The sequence below is a fragment of the Pygoscelis adeliae genome, unplaced genomic scaffold (genome assembly GCF_000699105.1).
Source record: "Pygoscelis adeliae isolate BGI_AS28 unplaced genomic scaffold, ASM69910v1 Scaffold226, whole genome shotgun sequence".
NCBI classification, from domain to species: Eukaryota; Metazoa; Chordata; class Aves; order Sphenisciformes; family Spheniscidae; genus Pygoscelis; species Pygoscelis adeliae.
The window spans coordinates 400,621-421,662 of NW_008824983.1; the positions used below are offsets into that span (position 1 = coordinate 400,621).

Consider the following 21,042-nt stretch of genomic DNA (forward strand, 5'->3'; position numbering starts at 1 on the left):
CCTCAGAGAGCCACAATAAATAACTCTCTTTATTGACCCCTTTAGGGTGAAAAGGGAGAGTTGGGTGTGATGGGATTGCCAGGTACAAGAGGACCAATGGGCTCCAAGGTTTGTTAACCAAATGCTGCATTTTCAGACATTGGTTTCTAATGCTCTGCTGACAGCTGCTTCCCTCATGAATTTGCTGGAAAGCGTTTATCAAGATATATCTTTTCTAATACAGCTAAAAAGATATGTTCTCCTTCAAGCAAGGTTATGTTGTCTGGTTGGGCTTGGCTGTGTTTTTTGCTTTACATAAAAATGCTTTGGTGTAAATTACTGTAATGCAAAAATTTATTTTAAAAACAAAACTTATATATAATTGTATCCCATTAGAAAACTGGAGTTCTTAAGTGTATCTGCAGCATTAACTTGTGTCTGCAACGTTTTCCACCCACCTTATAAGACTGTGGAGACCATTTTGGTCGTCTACTAAAACTATGCATTTGTATTGAGAGTTGGATAGTAAGCATAATTAGGTCTGGATGTTCTAATATCTGTACATCGCTGTCTATAGCATAGCCTCTGCCTTTACAAATTTAGGCCACAATATTTTAAGGTACTTGAAAAAAATTATGTAATTAGTTTATTCAAATAAAGGACTGGAAAGAAGAACTGGGCACTGGTGTTTATGGCATGCTTCTTAAAGAGAAACTCAGTTTTATAGTAATCGTCACATTAGAAGATTACTTAAGTATAATTTAAGGATGTTCCACAGGGGAAAAAAAACAACAGAAGAGGAAGATTATTTTTAAAATTATTTTAGATTATTAATCGTGGCATTTAAGGCTTCATTCACTTTCAGTTACATTTTATTTCTCATATCAATTTTAAAAGCAATATCAAACCTGCTGGCTTTACCTGGCTTTTTCACATTGGCTTTTGGGCTGAGATGTCTTGCCTTTAATTCATATTTCGTAGTTCTGTTTCAGTGCAACTTTAGAAGCTATACATATGGATTTGCATTTACAAGTTGATGCAATTAATTATTTGTGCTTCATTCTTTTTCTTCACTTTAAAGTTAGAAAGTCCTGCTTCTTGGGTAATCTTCAAAGCGAGAAGCATTAAAATATCTATCTTTCCCTTTAGGGTTTTCCTGGAACTAGAGGAGAAAAGGTCAGTGTGACTACAGAATAATGTATAATTTAACAATTGGAAAGAGTTATGTAAAAAAAAGTAACTGCTGAAATGAGATTGAATTTAGATGGAGTGAAGTCTAAAGGTCCCACTGAGAAATGAAAACAACCATCGAGAAGGAGCAGAGTCTTGTGCCTTGGGCTGGGTTGCTAAAGAAGTGAGTTTTACAGCCCACCTTCTTATGAACAAGTTACTACAGCGCACCTCACTACAGTTTCCCCATCTGTAGAATGGACATAATAATCCTTAATTGTTGGTCTGGTTTATTTAGGTTATATATATTTGGCACAAAGACAGTTTTTACTCTAAGACCGTACAGTGGGACCTGAACTTGGATGAAGCCAACTGGGGGAAAAAAATCAAGTTTGCAAGTATTACGTCCAGGAAAGCATGTATTTAAAGTAATTATCTGGGGAGAATGAGACCCTTTTCCTACAAGCCTTACTCTTAGTTCTGTTATAATATCAATGAAAGTAATAAGGACACATTTTAGGGTATCTACCCTATACCTTACTCTGGAGATGTTACTGTATTCTGTGTGACTCCAAATAGCGCCTCACGTAGGAGAAATATTTTTTGCTTCCTTGTGAAATGGTAGTAATTAAGCTGTTGTCACCCTGTTATCTCTCTCCAGGGATCCAGAGGTGACAGGGGTGACAAAGGAGTCAAAGGAGACCAGGTAATTTTCTTTTCCAAATGACTGTGAGCTTTAGCTGAACGTGCACATGAGGACTAACGTACTTCTGATAGCAAAAAACAGGAGCGGTATGGAGGAAGGGAGCCTGGAAGCATCTTCCTGGGAGGGCAAGAGTGGTGAGGGCAGGCAGTGGTCCTACCTGACAGGAGGGCAGTGGGGCAGCCTCCATGTCCATGTGCCCCCCAGCCCCAGCGCATAGTGGGGTGATGAGGCAGAGGGGGACTTCCCTGGAGCTAACCTCAGTCTCTCCTGGCCTGTGCAGTCCAGAACTATGACAGCTTGCCAAAATGCTTTTGGCTGGTGATATGATAATGCCATGAGGAAAAAAAAAGGGGGGGGGGACAGTCATAAAGTCCCCTTAGAAACAAAGTTAGCTAATGATAATAGAAAAAGAAAGGAAAAAAAAAAAGAGGGGGGGGGGGAAGTGAAATTCTTGACTTGGGCGTTCTTTTAACTAAGAAAGGAAAAGTAAACTGCTTTTGATGTCAATGGAGAAATGCCATTCCCAAATTCAGGCTTTGGGAGTTGTCCAGGTAGCGAGGTTGCCTACAGACAAAGCACAACCAGGATGTTTTTGCCAGAGGAGAGGAAGCAGGTAGCAGACAATCAGATGGAGGAGTAGTGTTACCGTACAAGGGGCTTTACAGTAAAATGTTGCTTATAGTTCTCCACCTACTGCATCACCCGCAGTGCTGAATCACAGTGCGGGTTTTTTAACAAATATCGGTACACGGCACTTGATTTTCTTCCTTCCAAGGAAAGTGCTGCTTTGTCAAAGATCACATTTTTTGATGCTTTTTCTCCTTTCACTTTGTAGGGAGAAATAGGCTTCCCTGGAATGCTGGGACAAAAAGTAAGTGGGGTGATGTATTAGGGAATTAAGTGCTGGCATAAGGTCAATGAATGGCTTCAGGGACATCCTGGAAAGTATAAGGCATTGAAGGTCTTGCTTGACTCAATGACCAACACTTTTTGGACTGGATCAAATTCTTTAGGCTTTTTATCTTAGGAGAAAACTCTGAGATGTAGCTGTTTGTTCTTGTTTCTCTTTTTTCCCAGAACATTGTTTTAGTCATAATCTTCCTCCTGTTTAACATGTTCAAACTCTTGATTATAGATTCATAACTGGCCTAATTGTTTGGGTGTTATTCACTTGAAGATAATAAGTATCTCCTTCTTGATACTCTGAATCAAAATGGCAGTTCTATAAATAGCAGTGGTAATCCTGACCAGTTTTGATATCATCGTTATTCTGTACTTAAAAAACAATCACAGTTCAGATGTTGTTTTATGGATAGAAATCCTGAATGAGGATAATTTTATGATATAATTGCATCTTTTATCTCTGAAATTAGGATAAGGAAATAATGGTTGCTTCTAAGGAGGCCAGAAGATGAGTGAATTCACCTTCCTTTCCCCGAGTGATTTTATTACATGTGCATCTTAACCGCAAAACAAGATATTGCCAAAAGGGTCAGAGAGTTTTGCTAGCCTTGACCTCTCCAAGTCTCCGAGCATGTTTCTGATCTTTCCATTTAGCTTCCTCTTTAGGAAAGGATTTTTCAGGGAAATTTGGGTAAATTGTGAGAGATATTTTTCACTTTATGCTTGTTTTAAAATATTTTATTATAATTCTGATGTTCTGAGAAACAAATTGTGCCAGGACTATCTAGAGGAATCGTGTGAATTAGAGCACCATCCACCTGCTGTCTTGTACAAGGCAGGTATAACCAAGGTAACGTGCATTTCTGTACTGACGTCCTGCTTCCTTCCCTCCACACCCACCAAGGGAGAGATGGGCCCAAAGGGACAATCTGGAGTACCAGGACACAGAGGACCTATAGGAAGACCCGGAAAACGAGGCAAACAAGTAGGACCGTGGTGTTTCCTGTTCCCGTGGCTCCTGGCGTCTGTGTGGTTGTGGTGTACGACTGTGCGGTCTGTGCTCTCGGTACCATGCACTTTGTCACACCGGGAGTGGACAGAAGCCCTGAAACACCTCAGACGCATGCACAGGCTGCACAGCAGTTAAAGCCTCAGCTTTAGGGCTGGAGCCTTATCTACAGCATTCAGCTCCCTGGCCATGCAGCCTGCGGAAAGTTGTATTTTTCCTGGCTTGGTAACAGACTTGTTGAATATAACTTGAGCAGTCCTTGAACTCCCCCTTTGAATCCTAAGCAACATAGTGCTATGGTCCCAGCACCACCTGATGTCTAGAGAGTTGGCACAAGGTTGAGGTCTCAGACAGCGTGGGACATAACTCTGTGGGGCCCTACACTTTGTAGATCCCTAGCCCTGAGGCTGACTTAGGGAGCTGGGCGGCTCGATTTACAGGCAGCTTGGCAGGCTGCAATGGCAAATGGGATATATCCAAAACCCAACACATTTCAGCCTGCCCAGATGCCATCCTCTGCCCCTCACAAAAACAGGTTCCTGGGATAAGCGAAGGAAGGTTTGTAGGAAAACATTGGGTTTCTGGGGCTCTGAATGAGGGAAGGATTGCTGTGGATGCTACAAAAACCAGCCCCCCTCACCTCAGCTCGAGGCAGAGAGGCAGCGACAGCATCTTGCAAGAGACATCCCATTGCCTGTCCATGAATTTTCTCCCTGGCTCACCAGTGCAAAGAGCTACACTACTTCTGTTAGCAAAAACACTGCTTGTGTGCACTGGCAGTGGCTGCCTGTACACTAAGAATGGTATGCTGTAATGGATTAAACTGGTATGTGGTCTGTGGTAATGAAAACCGCTGGTCTATACATCCAAACCTCAGTCCTGCTTTCTAGCACATGCACTAACTGTGCATCCAGTGTCCGTTCCGGCTCTGCTGTTGCCACCAGGCCCACCTGGAGGATGCTTTCAGTCCACACCATCCAATTTGGTTGAGTCAGGCTTTGCCCAGGCCCAAGCTTTGGTCGACACAGATCAGCTTGCAGAGCCACAAGGCCTTGGAGATGTCCGACACACAGTGCGAAGAACCAAAGCACTAAAATACCCTCTCTGTTTCTCCCGTTTCCTCTGCTAACACTAAACCAAGATTGATTTCTTAGACTGGATATTTATATGGTGGTTCTCACCATGGTACTGCATGCCAGGGACATATTCTTCTGCTCTGAGAAAGGTCAGGAAGACACATAGCGACCTTAAGGAATGGTAATCTTGTATGGAAGTCGTTCAGGAATGGGATGGTTGACAAATGGTCCTTATTTAGGGCTCAAAATAATTATGCTGGTGGAACTATTTTTCTTGGACTGTCAGATGAATTGTAAAGACCAGGAATTGTGTGTAAATTTGATACTGAATCCTCCAGTATAGCATTTTCCAAGGAGGAGGTAGTAATAGTTACCTGTTCAAGTCACCAAATGGGCCTCTTTGAGTGCACCTTTCTTTGTGTATTTATTTTAAGCAATGATACTGGGCATACAAAGGAGACCAGTTCCTGGTGCTCTGAATTGCCACCTGCAGAGCCTGTTTCTTTCCACTGACTGACAGGGAAAGGAACCTGTTCTTGCTAGACAGACTTTGGTGTAAATGTGCATCTGCCCAGATACAGGAGCTTGTGCCATAGTTAATGGGCTTAGCTGAAAGCATTTTCTTTGCAGTCTGGTTATGCCCAGCATTGCAAACAGAGGCACATGCCTGCCTCACTGTTGCTCTGATGCCGTCAGCTAATATCTGAAGTGAAAGAACAGCCAGTGTGGGGAAAAATTAAAGTTGGCTGTTGGGGAGGGAATAATAGGTCACCAAGGAAGGACGGTATGTGCTATGTAAGTCTGCTAGACGACGCAGAAGAAATATTTTTTTGTCCTAGATTTGTCATTTTTTAAAAGCTGATGCATGGTTTTTGCTGGTTTTTGGTTGGTTTTGGGTTTTTTTTTGTAAACTGTGCTCTTCTGTCCTGCATGTGCACAGAATACGTTTCCATAGCATAAGGCAAAGAGAAGATGTAGCACCTGCAGATCAACTTGAACACACTGCACTCCTTACTTGACCTTAAGTGTTTTGCCACATCACACAGTGTCTTAATCGAAGAGTGCTGACGTAAGGCGTGTCATAATTTAAGGCAACAATCAGTGTGACTAAAAGAAATATGTTCTGGCCCTAAATTAGGATTTCCAGGCCCAAGGCTCAGTACACAAACCCCTTTCTGGCACCCTGAAAGCAATTTCAGCATTGATCTTCTGCAGGAAAACTGGGCTTCCCTCTGTAATTGGTGAACTAGCTATTTCCTTTCTTCTTTTCTAATCCTTTGAAAAAACTTGAAGTGGCATTTTTAAGGCTCTGTGCCTCTGGCTGCTGCCTTTAAGTGCTGTAGTTCTCGTCTGGCTGTTTGTTCAGCTGAGAGGATCGTTTCCATCAACATGGGGCCGTTTCCTGTCTCTTAATCCAGCTGACATCCCTAGATAAAAGCAGCTAAATTAGGAAGGTGTCACTTCCACTTCCATTTTGAGATACGTCTTGATTATCTCACTGACTACTTCAGTTCTCCTCTGCCTCTGGGGCAGGCTCTTCCTAAAAGGTGGCCGGGAGGTGGGAGTCACAAGTCACAGCCTCACAGCCCTCTAACTGAGATGTAACACCCAAAGCTTTGTAACTTGGGAACTGACCCTAAGGAGCAAGTTTAAGGTTTCAGCCTCGATAAGGAGGAATGACTTAGAGCTTTGGATAACGTTACTTTGAAAGAAGGGAGGGAAATATAAATACTGTCCACGGGAAAAGCTTTTCTGAATGCCATGGGTGCGTGTGAAAAGAAACAAGGCAAATATATTTAATAGAAATCTCTGCCAGTATTATTTTATCTGTGCTAAACAAGAAAGCATTAAGCAATCATTCCTCCAAAGCAGGAGACACAGCAGCAGCTGGTTTTCAGGCAGTACATGTCCGACTGGCCCTGGCTTGCCTCTGCCAGATCGCTATTGTGTGGGGGAAAGAGATTTCCCACAGACTTCTTGGGGGCTAAAAAATCCTGATCTGCCAGTTCTGTGTTGCGTAATGTAAGAACTAATTAGGGATCAGCATCCCTGACATTCATATAAATCCTGGAATATTTTGATGGCACAGAGCTTACCTAATAGGATTAAACATAGCAAATATTCAATTAGTTCTTTATGGGCCATGGCGAAATCAACCTTCCTCTGTTTAAACAGTTGCAAGTGACATTCAGATGTATCCATGGGATACAACGTATTATATAACAACAAATTATTTTAGCATATATTACTATATATGTTTCATTACTCTGAAATTAGACATGAAACCACTCATCATGTGCCTGTGAATGCACATTAACCATCTTCAAGGAACTCATCTCCTTTGTCATTAAAGGAAAACTTACATGGCACGCATAATTTTTGTTATGCTAAATAATGTATGCTGTTACATAAAAATCAAATCAGATATTTAAACTTTAAGCTATGTGATACACTTCTGAAATATAAAGCTGAGAAATCCAAGCTTTGGAGAGTATATGAGCGAGAAGATAAATATAGTTATTTTTGATAAGTGTCACAATATTAAATTCAGGAGCAAAAATAGGAAGGTTCTGAACCGTTCTAGGGTGAAACTTCCAAATGCCTAAGGGCATGGCTGCACAAACAAGCTCCCATGAGGCAAATTTGGGCTGATTTTACAGAATGTTAGCTATTGTATGGTAACTGTGTGTAAGCTCGTCTCCCATAGGTAATTTTACAGCATTTTGGAGGGACACCATTTGTCAGCATGGTGTTGCCACACACTCGCTTGCACTTTGTAAAGCCAAGTCCTTGCTTGCCTTGAGATGATTTGTTAATATAGCTATAGCCGTGGTGAAAGTCAAAGAGATACAGGAGTCTGGGCACCTAAAGTACTTCTGAAAACAGTGTGGGCCTCAAAGTCATTAGCGTGCTCTTGTGGTTTAACCCCACGTTGGCAGCTAAGCACCACAGAGCTGCTTGCTCTCCCTCCCCTCCCTCCCCACGGTGGGATGGGGGAGAAAATTGGAAAAGCAAAAGTAAGAAAACTTGTGGGTTGAGATAAGAACAGTTTAATACTTGAAATTAATAATAATAATAATAATAATAATAATAATAAAAAATTGTAACAGAAAATAAAATAACAAGAAAGAGAGAGAAAAACAAACAAAAAAAAAACAGGGAAAGAAAAAAGAATTTATGCAATTGCTCACCACCCACCAACCGATGCCCAGCCAGTCCCCGAGCAGCGGTCACTGCCCCATGGCCAAATACCCCCAGCTTATATACTGAGCATGACGTCATATGGCATGGAATATCCCTTTGGCCAGTTTGGGTCAGCTGTCCGGGCTATCTCCCTCCCAGCTTCTTGTGCACCTCCTCGCTGGCAGAGTATGGGAAGCTGAGAAGTCCTTGACTTAGTATAAACACTGCTTAGTAACAACTAAAACATCAGCGGGTTATCACATTATTCTCATGCTAAACCCAAAACACAGCACTATACCAGCTACTAGAAAATTAACTCTATCCCAGCCGAAACCAGGACACGTGCTTCTGAAAAACTGCGCCATAAAACTGGGAAATGTCACGTGGAAGCCCTTGCCAATGCCTTATTGAATTTTCTCTTTTTTTCCCCCGTTGTGTATTAGTGCAGTAACTAGGGATTTCCAGGGTCACCTATTTCAGCTCCACCAGCCCTTTCTTTCTGAGCCGCACTAACTCCTAGAGAGCTACCGGGGGGTAAAAAGGCATCCTTAAAGAAAGGCCACCAAATGATTTGAGTTATAGCAGGGTGATTCCTGACTCCACACAGAGCAGATCTGCTGGGACCATTCACTTTTAGGAGCAGAATTCATGCCTGGGCATGCTTTTCTGTCTCCATGTGGAAGAGGACAGCACCTCTTCCCTGGGGTGGTGGCTATGAAGTTCATGCTGCATGCTCCTATGGGCAAATGTCTTGTCTTTCCTGAAAGGGAAGCCAGTGCTGGCTGGAAGAGGTTGTGTGTTATTAATACTTCAGCAAATAAATGGATGTCTCCTCTCTCCTAGGGACTAAAGGGAGACATTGGACCTGCGGGTATCATGGGTCCACCTGGAAGGCCTGGTCCTTCTGGCCAGCCGGGCCCCCCTGGACCTTCAGCATCAGGTAAGCAGGAGATCGGGTGATTTCCTAAACAGTGTCCCTGCTCCCCAGCCCTTCCTGAGTCATCACATATTCCTACATAGGCCCCTTTACAAAAAGTGCTGCGGGGCTTCATTTGCTTCTCCACTGACAGCAAGAAGAGGATTTCTCCTGAAGGCAGGTCATGCCATCCTTGTCCATTATAAGGACTCTATACCTTCTTTTAAAGCCTACATTATGGCTTCTGATGTTTCAAATAGAACCAAAAACATGGCCTATGTGGTACCTGTGGGACTTTGGTAGATGGGGATGATGAAAAGCCATCTGGCAGCCCTGGAGGGACTAGTTAATCTCCATCATCAAAGGTCTGCTGCTTCTCCAGATATCCTGGCTTACAGTGAAAGACTGCAATTTCTAATCAGGCCAGGACATACTCACCCTGTGCAGCTCTGTAAAAGAAAAACAGATGAGACTCAAGTCACAATGGCAGTAAGGAAACAAGGGAAGAGAAGGAAAGGGGTAGGATTCAGAGGGAAAAAAAGGGTGGTGGAAAAAACTCTCTCTTTTTGGTTAAGTGCTGGAGATCTATGCTCGCTGCAGTTGTGCGTGTTGTAGAAATCATGAGAAAAATCTTCTAACAGATAATTGTACAGTTTCAAAGCTATGCATGCACATGAACGCTAGGCAGCTTGTGAGACCAAGCGTAGACATGAAGGACAATACATGACCCACAATGTTCAGTGGCAGTGAACGCTCAGGTAGGGTTTTCTCAACCTGGATATTACTAAAGTACCTGAAAAGAAAAGCAAAACCAGTTGGAAACTACTGTTGCCTCAAATGGACAACAGCTGCTTACACTGCAGCCAATCTGTTCAATGTCCTCTTCCATTTTGCTTTCCCTTTTTCTTCCCTTGCTTACATCAGTGGGCAGGAGGTCTCTTCCTTCTGGTGGTCTAGAAATGGTACATCTGTGAAGCTGGGGACTGCTTCAAAATCTTCACAAATCTCATGTCTCCCATTATGAAACATCTTTGTCCTGAGTAAAATAGCTGGAAGTTGTCAGGGGGCGGAATTTTCACCATGCCGATGGGAAGGCAGCCAGGATCTTGAGATTACTTTTTAAAGGCTTTATTCTCTCCACGGAAAGTTTATGTGTCAGGCTTGTTAATCTTTTTTTCTCTAGAATATAAATTCTGATCCTAAATGACCTTTCTGTAATGATGTCACTGCTTCCAGTATGAACATGTTGGCTCATAGTCTAATTCTGCAGAGTAGCGCATCCTTGCCAAAGTTTGAAAGTCAAAAAGCAGTATTTTTTTTTTAATTTTTATTTGTAGCACTCCTGTATTTCTGGTTGGGTTTTCTTGTACAGAAACCTTTGCAACAGCTTTGCTCAAGTGGTTGCACAAATGCAGAAGTCCGATGTGTTGTGGATGCCTACAGAGTCTGAGTCTACTAAACTCGGTGCATAGGTGCTGTAGAGTGATTTGTGTATTCATCATGACCTGAATTTCTGTAGCTTCAAACAGGCTGACATTTATCCGGAAATCCTAAGTAAATGGCCTCTCTTTTTCTCTGTAACGTTGGTGGAAAAATTTAAAAAGTGATCTGAAAAAAAATGGCTGTGGTCCAAACCCTGGTCTTTCTCCTGAAGTGCTGGAATTGATGGTTCTGGTAATCATTTCCTTCAGTTCCCAATGGATTTGGTGGGAGATGTGCATCTCCCAAAATTTATGTAAATGCACATATCCACCTGACCTGTACTTTTTCCACTAAGGCTGCATTTGTGTTTTGTATGTTAACTTCATAACAAGGCAACCTGGTATTTTGCTTCCTAGGGCAATTTGCAATAGGACCAAAAGGGGAAAGAGGACTTCCAGGGCCTCCTGGGAGATGTTTCTGCAGATCGCCACAACATGTGAATAACCCACCATATGAGGAACCTGTGTTTGGACACAGTTATCCAAAAGTCCCCGCGGTAAGCAGATTTTCTGGGAGAGGATGTGAGCAATTCTTAAATACTTTTATTATTAGAGGTGTTGTATTCACTAGTATTTTGGATTTAACAGGGAAGATGTCTGCATGTGGGCAATGTGTTATTTCTAGTATCCACAACCTCTGAGATCCAGTTGGTGCAAAAGAGTCTGGTCTCATAACTAGTCTGAGGATTGTGCGATCGAGGTGCTGAAACGCAGCTGTTTCAAACCATCAGTAATGTAGCATGTGTTTAGAAATGTTTTTACAAGCCTGAGGATGCTCTTTTCCATCTGCCTGTATATATATATAATCTGTTCTTTTTATTTCAGTAATTTGAAGTATGTTTCAGATTGGTCAGCGAAGTAAGCATCTCTTTCTTGCTTATTTTTTATATCTTCTTCCGCAAAGACAGGGATTTCAGAATTGAATATTGGGGTCAAGCATTTTGCATGTAAGATAGAACTTTCTCCCAAAGCACAGACCCTCTACCTTGAACCAAAAAGGAGTCTCCACGAACCATGGGAGTCAGACTACTGAGCGTCTGTAGACATACACTTTATATAGCTAATTTCAATCTCTAGCCTTCTTGAAAGCATTTTTACAAGCAAATTGGACGAAGTACTTTAAAGGACAAATCATTGCTGGAAAGCAACCTAGCAATTTCTCATCTGATTTCTTTGGGCTTTGTAAATACTATTTCTGTATTTTCCCTTCTGCTGGTCCCTGCCTTATTATTCTGTGCATTGTAGCACATAATCAGCAATGCAAATGCTACCTTGCTGCTGCTGTGGACCAGCATAGCCCAGCCCCTCCACCCATGCAAGTGGATATTGCTGGTGTCTGGTCGTCTCTGAATGACAATAAGCAGCGATTAGCTTTGTTAACTTTCCCATCTGTCATGCTGTCAGAAAGCTGTTACAGTTTGTGAAAGGGACATACTCACAACACTGTCCATTAAACTGGGTCACTGAACTCAATCTTTTGCATTACTGCGCTGCAAGTCTTGCCAGCTGCTCGCTCATCCCTGTCTGTGTTGCATTACAGAAAAGCCCCGTTATTTTTAAAACTTAATGGTGAGAGAAGAACGTGCATGAAATAAAGGTGCATATCACATCATGCTGCACACTGTTGCAGAAAACTATCACGTACTTCACGGCATGGAGAGCTCATAGGACAAGGTATAAGGCTTGCAATATTCCGTGTAGGTCTTAGGACCCTCCTCCATCTGGTACAGTTTCATATTAGATCTTAAAAAATGGTAATGAGAGCATAACTACCTAAAATATAAGTACCCTACGCTATCTCTATGAAGCCTCGTTTGATGATGATCAAGTGCCATTTCTGTTCTCAGAAATGAGGGATGGCAAGGAGGCAAGCCTCAGCTCTGAAAGTGGACTGCTTGCAGAGCAGCGCTCCCCCTTTGCCTGCCCCACTTGTTTCACTCCCTCCAGCGTCAAGAGCGGGAGCTTAAACATTGCTATTATTTATTCTGTTCAGATCTCCATGTAGCAGCTTTGAAGCCTGCCTTGTACCACTTGACGACTGTTGTCAGGGTTGCTATAGCTGCACATGGAAAAGCCCCAGAGATGGTGCTCCGTGCCCCCGGTCCCCCTGTTGGGTGGTTGGCCAAAGCAGCATCCTACCGCAGCACCTGCCCAGTGCAATCACCCACTCGCCCGTCAACTCCTCTGGTGCCAGCACTGCCAGAGGAGGGGAGAGGCTAAGAAACAAAGAGCTGGTTTTCTGTCACTGGCTAAAGTTCATTCCGGTTTTTAAATCTTTTGCAATTTCAAAGGCCAGTATCTGTAACAGCGAGTTTCAGAGAGCACAGATCTGCTATTGATTTCAAGAGAAATTAGAGCTCTGGGGCTGGGACTTGAGCTCCCCAACACGATTACAGAATCAGTTCTTTGCTGGCTTTCTATTTCTTTGCTTGCTTTCATTCAAGCTGAAGGCATTTTTATTCAATGCTTCTTTAATGAGATTGGCCTTTGTCAAGGGCTATGGGAATATTCTGCTATGTAAAAATTTCAGGGTAATTTGTTTTAAAAAGAGCCAATTCTGTTTATGCTGGTGGGAATCAGGCTTAGCCCTAAATCCATTTTGCTCAGAAGCACTCCTTTTGCTTTTTCTTAATTTAAAAATGCTTTGAATCTTGCTAAAATTAATTCAATTAAGCTGCTGAAGGAAGACATTATTTCCTAATGCCCCTTACAGCCAATTTCAGTGACTGAGACATTAAAAAAATTGGTAAGAAAGCAGCTTATCCTAATTCTTCCATTTTGAACTAATTTTTTTCTGTTTAATTGAAGACTTGGCTTTAGACTAAAGTATATGCATATAAAGAAACATGCATTTCAGTGCCAATTAAATCTAAACAAAGTACAAAGTGGTAAAAAATAAGTGAAGGTTGCATTAAGCAATGCATTATTTATTTTGTAGCCACGAGCATGCCTAAAAAATTGTAGACAAACCCACAAAAAGCACTTATGCCCATATGGATTTTACAATTGTTGCAGCATCTAACGATTTGAGCATCTGACAGTTTTTCTCAGCAATGATTGTGCACGAGTATTTGCATGATCATTACCTGTGGATGGGCATTTTGAAATAGGGGCCATTGGCGCCCTAGCTAGGTGCTCAGGAAAGACCATTCTCCTTTGGAAACTCGTGTCTCTTCTTACCAGTCACAAAGGAGACTCTTACAGTCTGGCAGTCTGTGAGTGTAAGTTCTCACAACATTCTGTTTCTGAAAACAACCAAACCATTTTTCTGTGTAATTATTTACCTATTTGCAGATATATATGTCAGTTGGCAAAACTAGATTCCATGACAATCCAAAATACTTCTTGAGAGGGTTACCAGTCACCTCTTTTTCTGTGCCCCAGATTTTTGTGGTGAATAATCAAGAAGAATTGGACCAGTTAAACACCGAAAATGCCTTAGCTTTTAGAAGAGATCAGAGATCTTTGTATTTCAAGGATACCTTTGGATGGCTCCCAATCCAGGTGAAAATATGACTGTGGTCTCAGAAAACTCGTGAGTGTATGTTTCATTTTTAAATACAGAACATATTTCTGTACTTAAGGTGTCATACAGAATCGATGAAGCAAATGGAGAAAAAGCTAATTTTTGAGCGCTGCCACAACTGTACGTAGTGATGTTTTTGTTCACAGGAGTCTTAATTTCTGAGGCGTTAACTCATCAGTGTTGCAGGTTTTGCTAACCTTCCTGTGAATGAGGCTCCACTGGTGAACAAACTGGGGCTGAGTTTGGGGAATCATGATAGTAAAGAGCATTTTTTATTTAATACAAAATAAGGCAAAACTCACCATGGTACAATGTTGCGGAAGAACACAAACCCTGCAAACCAAAACCATGTATTTCCTTATTGCTTCAAGGAGCTAAACTAAACTCCCACTGAAATCAGCAGCAGGATCCTTCTTGTGTCCACTGGACTTTGAATCAAATTCTGTATAAATCCTGTGAAGCACCAAATAGCAGGATCTGAAAGCCCAGTTGCGGGATCTGCCTCCCACAGCCCTTCACCTCTGCTTGCTAGCCAGGCTGCTCGTGGTCCGGTTCAGTAACCGCTGTGTGTTTGTTTGGCCAGCTCACCCCTTTCTATCCCGTGGATTACCACTTCGAGGGTGGCGGTACCTGTGGAGACGGGATCGTACAGGATGGCGAAGAGTGTGACGATGGCAATGCGGTTGTGACGGATGACTGTATAAGTAAGTTACAACGCATCAAAAGCAGCCTCTTTCTACCCGGGAAGGTGCATTAATTGTTTCCACAGGGTACACCGCTGTGTAAATCACACAAGTGTTTCACTCAGGGTAGCTTGCGTGGTTTGTGGATCGAGTGCAGGCATGGCAGAGGGAGGCACAATGGCCACAGGGTGACAACTGAGGTCCTTCATGCATGTGGATGCATCACCCAGCACAAGGCAGAGGTGATGCCAAGTCCTTCTCGTACATCCTCATTGAGGACCATGTACCTCACTGAGCAGAGGTGTCTGCAGTCAGAGCAAAACCGCTGCATTTCAGCTGGTTTACATACACACCTCCCCCAGGGGCTGCCGGCTTTCTGGCCAAAAGCTGTAGCATACCTTTGCAGTGCACCACGAAACCCCTTAGGATAGACACTGGAGCTGGCTGTTTCTAATAGTAAGCTAGATCCTGGGTCCAGTAAAACTGCTTCGGATTTTGTTATTCACTTGCATAGGGAAGGTGTCAGCCCACTACCTTCACTATTAAGTTTCTAAAACATTTGATTCCTGTCTAGTCAAGCTTCCTTTCATTTTGCTGGTTGTGGATAGCAAAGAGCATATAAGCATACAAGCAGCTGTGGCAACCTTCATATTTACCTTTCAGTTACTTTTACCGCTTGATTCCTTCCCCAGAGCGCAGCACTCTACGTGATCTGCAGCTGACACACAGCAGGTTTGGTACTCCGTTGGTTCTAGCAAAGGGCTGCTTCTTCACATTTCAGAACAGATATCAGCCAACACCGAAAGATGCAGTTTTTCTTTTTCATTTATATAGCCCTCCATTTTTTAGCCTGACTTCGAAAATGAGGTGTACGCAGCCACGCTCTATGTGAGTTTGTCTATCCACCTGTCCATCAACACCCTTCCCCTTATAACTTAGGAATCCCAGCCAACTTCTCAGTGACAACAGGAAAGAGATTTCAAAGGCAATTCAGTTGCAAAAGGTATAGGGAGACATATAAATAAATGCCCATCTAAGCTTGCCTGACTGCAGAATAATCCAGTGAGAGAGCATGAGCTCTGCAGGCTCCGAGCATGAGAAAATGATTCAATTAGAATTTGCAATCAGCCGTGGGGAACAAGCATGCAGGAAAATAGTGTTCGTTAGTTCTAGGGCCTGCAAAATTGTACATTGTGTGTCTGGAGGCACATTGTGTTACTTTGTGCTATACAGTGGGCAAAGCTTCAGGTCAATCGAGGCCTTGCAATACATAGACTTCTGACGCTGATGCGACCCGAAGAGTTATCATCGAGTTACTTGGAAATGAGCACATTGTCATCATTCTGCTCTTGTGACTGAACCAAAAGAAAAAGGTTAACCAAATGTTAAGTGGATTTAATTGTAAAATAGGCTTGTTGTTCCTAGAAGCATCAATTTCTAACAAATGGATCTTTGGTGCAATTAATTAATAATTTATATTTGTAAATAACCCACTTTAACTCTTACAAACTCTCTATTCTTGAGTGTCCTTTTAATCTGTTGCTTAACAGTGTCTCCGAGAAGATGTCGAAGGGATTTTAGCTAAACGAATTTGTTCAAGTTATAAAGTCATACTCAAAAAGTTGAAGACATCAAAAGTAAAGTCCAGTTGCTAAAACAGCAAACAAACCCACAAACGACTGCAGCCTACATGCCAGTCACCACGAAAAAATGTGCCAAGGCCCACTCACGCTCAAGTCAGTAGGAGTCAGCAGTGGGAAAAACACCTTTTTGGCAATCATTACATACTTCTTTTTTTTTTGATAGGCAGGCAATGGGTCTGCATAATTCTGTTCGTATGTGGGAACTCACTTGCCGTAGACACACATAGATGTTGTGCAGTATTGCGTAAAGGTCTAGGTTGGGATTTTCAAACCATTTAATGACCTCAGAGTGTTTTTTTGAAATTGTGAACTCCCCAAATCATTTATGTTAACTGTATTTTATGCTTCCTTTAATTTGTTTTGATAGTAATTATCTATGATAATAATAATTATTAGAATAAGTGCTGTTGTAATTAGTGTTTCTGTAGTAATTATTTTTAGTAGTTATACATTCTTTCCCTTGGTCATTGAAATTAGGCTAAAAAAAGCATATTCTTTGTACGTAAGACAGTCCTTACAGGATGCCCTCCCCAAAATGCCTTGTTTTACACTTTACTCTTAAAAATCTAGTTCCACTTATCTCACCTGCCTCTTTTACATATGAAGTGCCTTGAAGGTATTTCTTTCTGTATTTTTCACTAGGATGCCGCCGTGCTTACTGCGGAGATGGCTACAGGCATGAGGGGGTTGAAGACTGCGACGGGAAGGATTTTGGATATTTGACATGTAAAACTTATCTCCCTGGGTATGTATGAGCTGTCTTCGCTTTGGTTTGGGGTTTTTTTTGTTGGTTTTTTTTTTCTTTTTTCTCTTTGCCAGCTTTAAAACAGAAAAGTATTACCCACTTAAACCTTGTTCCACTGGGACCACTGCAGGCAGTGGGGGAGAAAGAGTCTATCAGATTATTTCTCCATATCATTGACTTTAAGGGCAAAATCTCATCTCTCAGTAATAAGCACATGCCTCTTACTGTACAAAATGAATGAAGGTCACATAGACATATGTTTGCCCATTGCCTGCAAACATTTCCTCGTTTGGTGACATTATCATTGCATTAATGTTCACCCATAACACACCAAGAGTAGGAAAGTGCATGAGAAGGAAATGATTACACTGAAGGAAAAAACAAAACCCTGTTGCCCTTACCGTTAATGGGTAGTCTAGGGGTATCTTCATTTCTGAATCAACCGGCCAGCTATCAGCCTTTCCAAAGACCAGGAAATTCACTCAAGAGCAGATGCAAAGCCATGCATCTACCTAGCAATGTCCTTCATTTAAAACATCTGCTTATTGTCGACTTGCCTCCTCTGCCTTTGTTTAAGCAGCTTCCCCTGGTCAGTATTTTGCCTCCAACAGCAGTACATCTATTTAACTGTCAGGTATTGTTACTGGCTAACAGGAAACATTTAATTTGCAAATGAAATTATGCACAGAGCCCTCATCTTTCATGGAAGAATAATGTGCTAATTGACAGGAGTAAGAAACCACAGGATGTCTTTGTAAGTCGGGTGCTGTGCTAATCCTTCCGCTGCAATTGTTGGAGCGCTCCTGGTGTGAGAGATCGCTAAAATGGAGACCAGCAAACCTGACAACCTGAAACATTTTACAGAGATCTCATCTTTAGACAGCTTGGAGCTGTTTTCTACTGTAAAAACTATTCCCTTTTAAGAGTCTGAAGTTTGGTGCAAAAATAGCACCACAAAAGCTTGAGAATTTTTTTTAAATTTCATTTTCCATGTATAATCAAGTTGTGAAGAGCAACCTAAATCCTTTATTTTTGTGTGTGCAGTCTGCAGATTATCTGCTGAAGTAAAGAAAAAGCTGTGACTCATCAGTAAAATGGGATAAGTGTGCGAGTTTGGCACCCCCATGGGAGTTTCATCCCAAAGCACCCTGTCCTCCCAGAGCTCTGCTGCAACTGATTTCTCCATTTTCTACTCTTTCCAGCCCCCAAATCCCTCCTCATATTTCACACACCTTCAGTTCAAATTTTATGTCGGTTTTCTGAGAATGTGGGTTATCCAAGGACATAGTTTTAAGGACCTGCTTAATGGCTGCTTAATCCACAGCTTGTGGATTATCTGATGGATGGGTTTTTCACTTAGACATATGCTAGCAATAAAAACTCATCAAAATGCTTACTTTATTAACATCTCTGGTTAGGTCTTTAGTAGGTAGAGTCACTGCAGCTCAGTTTAAGTCAGTAGAAAGACAAACATCTCTGGTTTTCTTTATTTTTCAAGGACGCTTCCGTTTACTTTTTTTTTATTTCAAAGGTGGACATGTGTCGCTATCATTATTTCAAGTACATGAAATGTAAGTTAAAGGACAGGCACAGTCACAGCTGCTGGACCTATTGGAAGTAACTGGAAAAACACTTAACTCGGAGCCTCAGATATTTCGTTACACAGTTCCCGTGGGTGAGCGCCAGGGCCTCCTGCACCTACCCCCACATAACGCTCAAGTCCCACTGCCATTGGGAATTTTTTTTTTTTTAATTGACGTTACTGGGAATTAAGTCTTCGCTCATAGTTTCTCCTGGACTGTTATTTTGCTGACAAGAGGGAGCACAGTAGAGCACTGATGGAAATTATCCTCTTATTTTGGTTCCCATATGTTGCTGCACATGGCATTTTCTGATGTTCTTCACTCCTACAGAGAATTACATCCAGAAACCGTATAATGTGAACGATAGCATACTTTGAAACTGAGATATTCTCTCTTTTTTAGGTCTTACGGAAAATTGCGATGCACTTCTTACTGCTACATTGACTCTACACAGTGTCGATACTTCACATGACGGCAGCGGAGGTGGGTAGCATCCCACATATGTAGCGGGGTGCTAGGTGCTACACTATCATCTAACCAAGGACTGGGACAAAGAAAAACTCTACCCACCTCTGTGTGAAAACAAACAGACGTCATGCTGCTGATGGCCATTTTCAGATTTTTTTTTTTTTTTTAATTAACTCAGATCGGGAAAAAATAGGACCACTGCATCCTGTCTTAATAGAGAAATGTCAAACAGTGTTCGCCAGTAAGACTTTCATGTGGCTGTGGATGGCAACTTGCTCTCCATCACAAATGCGATGTTAAGCTACTGGAAACTGAATTTCACTAACCAGGAATATCATGTAACAATTACCTCGACTTAGCACTGTTAAACCTACATGTAAGCTCGTCAGGATTTTTGTCTTTAAACCTTCTCAGCATAAACACGAAGCATATCTTGGATGCGGTGTTTATAGAGACTTCTATTACAATGTGAACTTTGCAAGTGTTGTATCCACATAAGCGATGACTTCAGCGACATTAAGGTTAACTATACACCTTCGTGGGTCGAAGGAGCAAAGGACCTTCAGTAAGTGCTTTAAAGATCAGCAAATCAGGCAAAAAAGCTGGTTAGCTTCACCTTTGGGCTAAGACCTTTGGCTGTGTGTGTCTGTGCGCATGCACGGAAATGCAAGCAGTCACAGCAGGCCTGAAACTGCAGACCACAAAGGCCAAACTTGACAAATAAACTGTGAAATAGCCAAGGAGCTCTCTCCCAGGAGAAAGTCAGACAAGGATGGAAGATAAAGAAGGAACATATTTCCGTATTTTTCTCCTCTGTCGAGCTGACTGGGCTCTGCGTGACCCCGAAGGGGCTGGGACAGCATCGGTTACCTGCCTGAGACCACAGCGTGACCACGTGCACATCGCCTTCACTCTGATTTCCACACTGGAAGGTCTTTTCGTTTTCATCCCCTTGTCCACCTGACTGCCATCATTCAGTTACCGGTTATACCCTGTCCTCTCTCCCCCTCTCTCCCGCTCGCTGTTTCCACCATCATGTCTGGGCTACCCCCCACTGTACGTTCTCGCTTTTGTATCTCTGTAAATCAGATCTTGGAGTAGGGCATTTATGGATGCTCATTCATGCTGTGTAATGTACATGTATTTTTGTTTTTCAGAAAGTTTGTTCAACTATATTAGCTCTGATAGGAGTCAGGGTAATTATATACTTATTTATTAGCAAGCATTAAAGAGCAAATTTCACATGGGAAGCATATTAAATGTTATGTGAAAAAGCGTCTATAACAGAAGAAAATGAAACAAAGGATGTGCAGAATTCAGGACTAAAAGCCTCAAATCAAGGTGTTATTTTCATACAAGCCACTCTTTTCTGCTTCGCCATAGATGCTGTACACAACTGTTTGAAATGTGTGAGTTATCTGTACCAGTGACGGCACTGCAACAGCTACACTTACACTGGTGCTTCGGTAAAGGTTAAATAAAGGTGGATGTTGCGTTATAATGATAATGCATTAAAGTAATCAAGAAAGGGATACAACTTTTACCACCTGTATAGAAGACTTTAACTCTGCATGTCCAAAGTGATACTGGAAATCACCAATCAAAAAAACCAAAAACAAAATTAGTGTACTCTTTGTGGCTACCACTTACCTGGGCTCTTTATGCTGCTGTGAAGTCAAGCCACCAGTATCTGTAGCCCAGTTCAATAGTTAAAAATTTGTCTTCTCGTTGCATTTTTTTTTTTTAAACAGAGGTCTTAATAAAAGGTCAAGGAACCACTGGGCCAAGGAACTTGCCCGACATAAGCTCTGAAAGTCTGGGCACGAGCACAGCTGCCTTTTGATTTCCTGCGCTTGTGCAAGCGGCGGGTTCCAGCCACGTCACAGCACGCGGGAGCATGTATCCCCGCAGGAGGCTCCCGGGGACAGCCACATCCTCAGCGCCGCGTCCTGCTGGCCAACCCCCCGGCTG

At 42.2% G+C, this 21,042-nt stretch overlaps 1 protein-coding gene across 1 annotated transcript in view; it reads left to right on the plus strand.

Annotated features, from left to right (window-relative positions):
- Nucleotides 1–19,075, plus strand: part of COLQ (collagen-like tail subunit (single strand of homotrimer) of asymmetric acetylcholinesterase) — a 30,367-nt gene extending 11,292 nt beyond the window's left edge. Inside the window, exons 8-18 of the mRNA XM_009325743.1 lie at nt 46–108; nt 1,129–1,155; nt 1,811–1,855; nt 2,691–2,726; nt 3,663–3,743; nt 8,870–8,966; nt 10,781–10,920; nt 13,808–13,927; nt 14,533–14,653; nt 16,918–17,020; nt 19,006–19,075. Coding sequence (XP_009324018.1) covers nt 46–108; nt 1,129–1,155; nt 1,811–1,855; nt 2,691–2,726; nt 3,663–3,743; nt 8,870–8,966; nt 10,781–10,920; nt 13,808–13,927; nt 14,533–14,653; nt 16,918–17,020; nt 19,006–19,075 — 903 coding nt within the window. The remainder of the gene's footprint in view (nt 1–45; nt 109–1,128; nt 1,156–1,810; nt 1,856–2,690; nt 2,727–3,662; nt 3,744–8,869; nt 8,967–10,780; nt 10,921–13,807; nt 13,928–14,532; nt 14,654–16,917; nt 17,021–19,005) is intronic.
- The last annotated feature ends 1,967 nt before the right edge of the window (nt 19,076–21,042 follow it).